This window comes from Oryzias melastigma, linkage group LG15 (assembly GCF_002922805.2).
Source record: "Oryzias melastigma strain HK-1 linkage group LG15, ASM292280v2, whole genome shotgun sequence".
In the NCBI taxonomy this organism is placed as follows: domain Eukaryota; kingdom Metazoa; phylum Chordata; class Actinopteri; order Beloniformes; family Adrianichthyidae; genus Oryzias; species Oryzias melastigma.
Genome location: NC_050526.1, coordinates 24,522,564 through 24,532,381, shown reverse-complemented (window position 1 = coordinate 24,532,381; position 9,818 = coordinate 24,522,564). Strand labels below are relative to the sequence as shown.

Here is a 9,818-nt window from a genome sequence, read left to right as displayed (position 1 = left end):
GACTGCATAGTGAGAGAATAGTGATGTTCTCACCTAGCTCGGTTCTATGAGTGTTTCCTGTTTCTTTTCTGTGCTGTTTGTCTTAATTTTTTAAAGTATGTGGATTTCTTTGATAGTTCTCCATTTTTCTTGGTTCCTTAATGTAGATTCCTGTGTTCTTTAGTTTTCGGATTTGAGGTTGTCAGCGGTACAATAGCAGGTGATTTGGTTCTGTCTTTGTTCATTAGTGTGTAATAACTGGAAAATATCTTGCTCATCCAGGTGTATCTTTTATTGCTTAGAAATTGCAATCACTGCTGTTCTAGTGTTTGCAACTCTTCATTTGGAGCCTCATTTTAGTCTAGCTGGAGCTCTTTACCAGATCTGACTGTTGCTTCTCCGTTTTAGACTGCTCCATCTTCTGATGCTGAATCCACAGGTGAGTATCACATACTTCCAATACACAACATTCATTTTCGTCTCTAGTTTAGAACAGGGGTGGGAAAACTACGGCCATGTTAAACTTTTTAATCTGGCTCACCAAACTGGAATTATTTATGTTAATAATTCTAAATAATGGTTTATTTTCCTCTTTTTAGGTGCAGAAAGTTAATCTGCAGTCAAGATTAGTTGATTTTCCGGTGTTCATGAGTGTTATCTGACTTGGACCGTCATTTTTTTCAATAATTCCAACAGCACTTAAACACAGCATTTCTCCGAGTTTGTGGTTTTCTTTGCAACCTAAAGGTGAAACTGGCACTAAAGTGAAAACAAAAAACACACATTTTGAAATAAAAACTCAAAAATTTTCTGTTTTAAACTATTATTAATTTTGATTTCCAGATTAAATTATGTTTTTCATCCAGATTCTATGTTATTTCTTTCTCTTATAGGGAGAATTACCAAAACATTTCATGCATCTAGTCCTGGTCCTGTCTAATTTTAGAACCATTTGTAGCCCATGAGTCTAAAAGTTTTCCTACACCTGTTCTAGACAGTTCGCTGCCCCGTTCTCCACCTGGAGTGATGCTATATGGTCTAGATTAATTACTGTCTAGGCTTTGGGATTTACTCATCTATGGTCATCCTAAGCATGAGCCTAATTGGCAACAAGAATGCACCTATTTCATGCAATTTTTTAAAGTAACACAATTATATCTGTACTCGGATTCATAATTTCTATTCTAGTTGAAATATCTTCAAGCCATTTTAGCATCTAAACTTTTTTATTATTATTACTGGATAATACTGCGCAGACAAGGGTCTAAGTTTGTATGCTGACAATTGTTTATTTTACTTTATTTTACCACCAGAAAACTTGAACAATTAAAGGTAAATCGTCATTTTTCCAGCAGCTTTCCATCTACTTCCAGGGGAAGATTTTATCTCATTGGCCCAAGCAAACACACAAAAATGTTATTGAAAGACACTTTTGTTCAGTCGACCCCATTACAGGTAAATGTGGAGATGTATTTCCTCAAAATGCTGTCTGACAAAATCCTAATCTTTCATTAATTCAAACACAAAAAGTTTTTACTGATATTTAATGTAGTTTGGGGTCAAAGCTGAACTTAAAAGATCAGTATCATTGCAGCCTGATGGTCCAGAGTGATAAAAAGTAAATTATAGAAAACATTAATAAAAAGCTTATGTTTCTACAATCTTGTTGTTTCACACTTACGTGTCGCAAACAACAACGCATTTTGAGAATTAATACAAACAAAAAGAGCATAGACAGAGTCATAATGTAAAGATTTATTGTAAATGAACTTAGATGGGTTAGCCCAGAAAAATCCAACAAAATCCAGCACAGAAAATAACACACTGCATGACATTTATTGCACACAGAAAGGCAGATAGCATGAATCAGTCTAGATAAAAGATCAAAGAAAAACAAAACCTCTGATACTTGATAATCACACACAGCTGATAAAAAGGCACAATGATGCCCGTAGTCTTCATCAGTCAGGGATCCGACTCCCACTGGCATCAACATTCAGGACTGTAGTAAAGGTTCTGTATCTAGGAGGTTTTTTTTTCCATTTTCCAAGGCAACAGTTGTTTAGGCTTCTTTTTTTCCCCATTTCTTTTTATGCTTTCTAATCACGTACACATGCGGTAAACCAAGAGTGAGGTAGATATTCAACCAAAGAAAGACTTCCAAAAACAAAGATTAAAGTCATTCAGCGCTGCGTGAGTTTATACGGGAGCAAAGACTAGTTTCTGTGAAAGCAGCAGGCAGGCATTTTTAATCCGAGGGGGCGTGCTGAGAGGCTGATCCATATTTCCCCTCATTACAAGCTCACTTACAAGATTAGATTACACATGGCACCAAGATCAACTTACATTATTGTGAAACACAAGCATTATAAATATATGGAAGCATGAAAGCTACAGTTATTTAAGTGAGTTTTGCTGTGTTTGTCTTTAAATGCATTTTTTAAAATGCCTCCTTTCAGTTTCCTCCTATAGCTGACATTTTCTACTCAGCATGATTGGATAAAAGCAGAAACTAAACTTGAATAAATCCAAAGTTTATAGAAAAGAGTGGATGCATCAGTATCATAATGCTTAGTTAGATGAAGGACTCAAACTGCTGCATGGTAACATAAATCCAAGCTATGCATGCTCTCAACAGAAACCCAAAAAGTTTGGATTACACGACTCTCCTGGTTCTGTCTCATTTAGCTCTCATCAAAATCAGCAAAACTGTCTCTGACTGGAAGGTAGGGAAATAAATATAAAAATCAGGACGCTTAAACAACAGAAAATGTACAAGGAAAGGTGACCAATAGAGCAAAAGAAAAAAAAAAGTCCAGCAGGGGGCTCCTTGTGCTCACAAATGAAGTCAGGCATGCATTCAGTTCTAAAATTAGGCTGACACTGATGCAATTTAGCACACATAAAAATCAAGATGGTATGCTGAGAAAAGTTAAAAGAAAGATTTTTAAGAATGAAGCACAGACAGAGGGCAGTTTTCAATGACAGCACTGTTTGTAAACACTAAAAAAAGAGGAAAAAAATCTTTATACACCAAAGTGTAGCTTAAAATAGCTTAATATAAGGTCAAATAAAGAAAAGATTTTTAGTGCTGGCTAGAGAATTTTATTTTTCTATGTATTCACTTTTAGCTTCATTAGAAAGCAAAACCTTCTGCTGAATGAGTGCATATTTAGACTTGAATCTGTGCCAATAGGGGGAATAATTGAAATCTACAACATGGGCATCATTAAATTTTGTTTTTCCTTTTTTTAGTAGTGCTTTTTGAAAGCTTATTTTCCAGATATTAAAGACCCACTCTGATGAAAATCTTGTTTTTGTTGTTTTAAACAAGTTTTTATGGCATTTTTCTGATGATAGAAGAAGAAAATTAAGCTCATAATTGCATTTCTGATCATTTGTTCTTTAATCGTGAATCAGGAACAGACAGAAAAATGCTGTTTGAAAAAAAGAGCTTATTTGTGACATAAAAAAATATGATAGCTTCGAATTAGCTTGTCATTTTTGTGACACGGCTAATGTTAGCTTGAGGGTTTGAGGGGTTGTAAGCTAGCACGAGAGTGTGTAAGCAGAGAGCTCTCAGGATTAAACAATCATGACAAAAAGAGAACAGTTTGAAAATAGATCCAAAAATGATCAGAGTGGGATTTTAAATTTAGTCAAATATCCATCTTTCTTGATAGAAAATGCCTATAATGATGGGCTTCAGTCAACTCCAAATCATCCTAAATAAGCACTTAACATCTTAAAAAATTTTACAGAAAGTGAATAAATCAAAACTCCAGTTTAAAATACCCCCACAAAAAACAAACAACAATCTACTGATAAGTTGTTAGTGAACAAAAAATGTTCAAGTACATTCAGAAGCACAAAACAAAAGCCTAATAATGTCTGATTTCCTTACCTTGTTTGAAATCAAAAATATACAGATACATCAAAGAAATCATCATAAATACCATCATTTAATTCTACAACTATATGTTAATTAGAAGCAAATGCACTGAGCATGTGCAGGATGGTACAGCTGGTGATATGAGAACCTTTACATGATTATTAAGAGCTTTCTTAAGAAGTCGGTCCTCCAATGAGTTAAGGTAACAGTAAAACAATCTTTTCAAAATAAAAGTTTACCCATAAAAAACTGCAACAGTTTGAAGCTGCATCAGTGTATTGTTTGCTGGATTTCAGTTCAAATTTGTCTTGGCAAACTCCATCGGTCCTCAATCACGCATATGACTTACAGAAAATGGGAAGACATCTGCAGCAAATGCAACTTTTTTTCATTTTTTTCCCTTTTTTCCCCAAAAAATACATGACTCACAATAGAAAGATTAAAAAAAGCCCTGCATTATAAGCAATCCAAACAGGTTTTAATCGACTTCCTAGTAATATTGTTACTTGAATATCCATGCTACATTTAAAATAATTACAATCTGATATACATTCTTGTGGAACACAGTGAAAATAAATAGCATCTACATTGGACACATTGGTTGCACTTTGGTTGCATAAGATAAGGTTTCATAAATGAGTTATTTTTTTCAAACCTACACAAGAACAAGTACATTAACTCAGCTTATTCTCTTTTTTTTGTCTCTCACACACTTGCAAACACACAAACACACCTACAGAAACATGAGATGACGACCTTCTGCCAGCTCAGCAGCTTATCTGAATATTAGATGGATTTATAGACATGCCCATTAGAAAGGCAAACGCATAATAATTAAGATTTTGTTATCAGACAGGTCTGAACTGAACAAAATAAAGTCATTTCATGGTCTTGCGATGTTCAGAGTTGACAAGGAATGCATCACATCACAGTAGGGGTTGTGAAAACAAGCAATAACTTCTAAAGTACAGCATTGCAAAAGGTTTTCACCAGCATTCAAGACAAAGCACAACAGCAATTCCGCAAAAAACGAAACCCCAACGGCATCCAAACGTTGTCAAGAAGTGAACAAAAGAGGTCAGCTGTGGGTTTGTCCGAAAAAAAAAAATGGTTGCGCTGAGGAAGTTGTCAGGTGCAGCGAGCTCATTCTTTTGCTGCTCTGGAGATGCAACGAGGAGCTGAGAGCTGCCCTCAGATCAGCTTATCTGAGTCTCTGCTACACTTAAGAGAAGGGAGGCAGACAGTCACTGGGCTTACATGTCCCTGGAGGTCCGCTGGGCCCTGGAGAGCCGGGAGGGCCCTGAGAGGGGAAGCCAGGCAGGCCTGGAAGACATTAATTCACCTTTACCAATTAAAAAGTTAAAAAAATACATTCTTTTACATAACTTTTCCTCTACTTTTTGATGGTTTGTGGGTAATTTTTCACTTTTTATGTATATATTCTTAAACTACGTGTGTTTTTTTATAAATAAAATACTTATTTAACTTTATTATTAATGTTAAATAATAATTAAGGTATTTCATTAGTTCTTTTTTCTCCAGGTACATTTAAAAAAGTATTGGACCCTAAAGATGAAACATCTCATTTTCAAGGAGGAAAATCAAAATAAATAGATAAAATTAAAAAAAAAAAAAACGATAAAACTTTAATTAAAGCATCACTTCATAGACAGAGAGACACACACATAAATGCAAACATAATGACACTCAGTATTACAATATTTAAATTTATATTCATGTCTAAGAAGGAAAACATGTTGAATTATTATTTAAAATTTCAATTATAAATTAATTAAAAACTCAACTATTAAAAGTTCAAATTACTTAATTATATATATATATTTAAGAATTTAAAGAAAATGTAGACTCTCAATTTTCCCTTTTTTAACTGAGTATTCTTAAAAGGAAATTACTTTTTAGTCAAACAAATTTAAATAGAAAAGTATTTAAAGTACTAATCAATAAAACAAATCCATAAAATGATTTTTTCACTCTTTTGTCAATAAGATGAGAGCAGAGCATCCATGTTTCTTCATGTTCACATATGTTGTGGTCATCATGGCAGATGAGACTTTAATATCTCCTGTTACCTAGCAACAGCTTGTTAAAGTGGCAAAGCAGTCCATTTTGCTTTGTGGTCTCTTACATAGCGTTCATCAGACCTGTCACCCAGTGATAACGCGCTCTTTTCCATCGAGTGTCAAATAAGTATCCGTTGCATCAGTCAGAGCAACAAAAGCTCCACAAAGACCAGTACACTTTTAAACTGTTGTCTCTTTACCTTTGGGGGAAAAAAATGCAGCTTGTCCCCTTCAATCACCGCCACCTATTGCTTACCTGCTCATACATAAGCTGTACTTTGTTGTCAACCGTTTGAGTGGAAAGCTGCAGATAACAATCATCAGGGATGCTTTTTATTTTCCACTTCGTTAAAGCGGAAGTAGCTAGAAGTAAAAATACTACTGAGATTAGGGTAAAGATAACAGATGAACACTGGGTGTGCTCACACAAGTTGTTTATTACTGTTATTAACAGAGCTTGTTCCAGCTGTAGTGTTAAAAACATCCTCTACAGCTGCAGCCCACCACCTGGATTTTTACTCGTTAACATTTGAACTGAACTGATAAAGCAGATTTGCATAAATCTCTTGTGTGCAAATCATTTTTCCCTGTTCTCAATAATCCAAAGGGGGGCCTGCTCTGTGTAGATACCAAGGATACCAGCCATCTTTCATTATCACGGCCAAGTGAAGGGAACTTTATCTTGTAAAAATTATCTACTGTTGTAAGCTACAGGGACTTGTAAATCTAAGAGCAGAGAGAGCAGAAGGGCTGTGGACCTGCATTCATAACAGTTTGTTCAAGTGCTTTCAGACTCGTCTGTAAGATGTGGCTTCAGCTTAAGTCTCACCCCCACCAGTAATGCCGCAGGTGCTTCCCATAACTATGCACTTCTAGAGATGATGTCTTTCAACAGCTGTGATTTATCCTCTCCAGAGGAGCTACAGCCAACGTTCTTTTGCCCCACACATGCATTATTCACAGATAATTTGAGAGACTTCAGGTTCAGTAATGAACTTCTGCTTTGGCAGGCTGGAAGACGGTAAAATAATCCCAATTCTCACCACACCACAAGACATGCTGACATCATGGTTTGATACTTTTGTTCAGGACAACAATAACGAGGGATTTTTATTTGATGTTTTACAGTACTTTTCTGTTTTATGCACAGTAAAGGATAAAGAAACTTTGCAGCTTCATTTGTGATAAAAAAGGTTAAATGTTGTGCTTCTAAATGAGAAGAGTTTGATTTACTTTCAAAAAATCAACTATATAAGTAGAATGTTAATCAGTTTATGTGGCACTTATTCTGAAAATGTAGTATTTGTGATAGAATAAGTTAACTGACAACTGATAAAATGAAGACAAGATGACAATGTGGGAGAAAATGACAGGCGGAAACACAAAAAAATAAGTCTGATAAACAAAAAAAGGTAGAAAAGTGATTTGTTGACACACTCTGAATAGTAGAAGCTATATTTAGAATCATTTTATGACATTTATGCTAATGTTTTTAAATGCTTTTATATTTTATTGTTTCTATCATTTTCTTCTCCTTGAATTCAAGAAGACCAGAACTCAAAAATGACATGAAAAAGTGAGCTTGATGGGCGTTTGATGGACAATAAGGTTAAATGTTGTTTTTCTAAATGTGAAAAAGTTTGAGTTACTTTCAATAAGAACAACTACATAAATAGAAAACAATCCTTTTAAGTGGCACATAATCTGCAAATTTAGTATTTGTGATAGAACAAGTTGACAACTGATAAAATGAAGACAAGATGACAATACAAAATGACAGCCGGAAACAAGAAAAAATAAGTCTGGTAAACAACATAAAAGACAAACATGAAACATTAAACAGAAAAATAATAAAAAGCAAGTTAAAGTTTGGTTACAGAGTTTCTTAAACTACAAAAGGACCTATAATATTATCAGGAATAAAGAAAAATAAAATTCAATTCACTGATTTAAAACTAGTTAAAGTCAAACTGCAAGATCAGCTGAAAGAATTCATTTTTTGTGGATTTTTTTTTATTTATTATGTATGCCTTATGGTCTTTCTACTTTAAACACTTGGAATTTGGGCAGTAAACAGCATTAAGTAAATAAAAAATTACTATTTCACCTAGTAGCGCCTTTAACAGCTGATCTATAGCATAACATTTTAATTTAATGTAAAATATTACTTTGCTATGTGGTATTTCTATCATTGCTAATGCAATATTAGTAAAATCTTACAGTTTTTCTAATGGACGGACATGGTTTTGCCTCAAAAACAAAGTATGGCTTCAAGCTTTCTCCATAACTGTCAGCTAAACCAATTCTTTTTATTTTTCAAAATGAAACCAGTTGCACAGAAACCATGAAAAAGGTTTTTCAAAACTTTGTTTTAAGGTCATTATCTTCAAATCACAGGTTTAATTGCCCCATCATCTGGAAATAACAAGATGCCCTCTTTTGTGAAAACAAATTCATTTGTTTATCATTAACTCGAGCTAATGGCATCTCCAACTTTCTCTACAGATCATTGTCAACACCACTTGAGGTTACAATAATTAAAGGGACTTCAAGAATTTCTGTTGTTAGAGTCAATTAGAATAAAGTAAATGCTGTCAAATGGAAAATATAAAATCTTTCCAATTATTTTTGTGAATAAAAAACAAACTAAGTCACAAACAAATTCTCCATGGTGAAATTTGCTACCTTGAGTTCCTGTTTTCAAGATTCAACATGCAGTATATTTTAAACTGACTTTTTTCTCAAAAAATATTAAAATTATGTGCATAAAAAAATTCTCAACCTTTTCAAGCAAGTGTTTTATTGATAGTCACAATCATCTCCTAACAAAACTGTGTACATTTTGAAATTTCTACTGAATTTCAATAAAAATGATCAAAAATAAAAACAAAGATTTTTAAGCAGACTATTTAAACAAGCATAATACTTCATACACACCGTGTGGCAGGTTCAAGAATGCACTAAACATGGGTTCCTGAGCAGGGTTTTAGTTTATTACTGGACTGTCACAATACCGTGTTGGTTTAGGCTGGGTGCGAATAGGCAAGGTATTGCAAATTTTGCTCCAGGTATTTTCTTTCACTTTTTTTTCATGGAAGCATTGGGGTCATTCCAGCTGGGGACAAGCTACAATTATAAATTTCTCCTTCCTGATAGATTTTTAAATGGTAGGCACTTCCGTATTTTGATCAAATCCAAGTCCCTGATTGGTCAACTGGTTTAACTTTCAGCGTGAGTCCAGCTGTGGTGTGTTTTGTACGCAGGGCCTTAAAACTGACTTAAAAACTTGAAACACGTGAACAAGAGAATTTTGATTGCAGTCTGAAACGCACGTGTGTGTTTACATAAACTAGGTGTGTCAAACGTATGACCCACGGGCCAGATACGGCCCGCCAAATGGTTTAATCCGGCCTAGTTGTAAAGAGAAAAAAATATAAGGATGTTTAAAAAAAAAAAGCAAGTTTCTAGCCCAATGCTGTGGCGAGTTACGGTTATTGTAAAGAAATGGGCGCAATGTGCAATTCAGCCACTAGGGGGAGCAAAGGAAAACTAAAACAGGCTTGACAAGATATGAGGAAAATAAACAGCATATCTTTGCACCAGCCTCACTGGTGTTTAGTTACTATAAAAATTATCAGATGTGACACTTTAATTACCAAAATGTCATTGTCAAAAGAAGAAAGGTTGATGTGATGTGCTGAGCTTTCCAGGAAATATGGACAAAACAAAAACAAAGCAACAGATAACAAGTTGACCAAAGGTAATTTTGCTATTATGTTACTGGGGCCCGTTTCAAGAAGCAGGTTCAACAAATTTAGAGTTCGAACCTGAACTTAGAGTCACTGGACTCAAAATTCCCAAACTCA

The 9,818-nt window shown here is 34.5% G+C and overlaps 1 protein-coding gene across 1 annotated transcript in view; it reads right to left on the bottom strand.

Annotated features, from left to right (window-relative positions):
• Positions 1–3,414: 3,414 nt before the first annotated feature.
• Positions 3,415–9,818, bottom strand: part of LOC112161827 (collagen alpha-1(XIX) chain) — a 48,376-nt gene continuing 41,972 nt past the window's right edge. Inside the window, exon 36 of the mRNA XM_024297296.2 lies at positions 3,415–5,194. Coding sequence (XP_024153064.2) covers positions 5,094–5,194 — 101 coding nt within the window. The 3' untranslated portion in view covers positions 3,415–5,093. The remainder of the gene's footprint in view (positions 5,195–9,818) is intronic.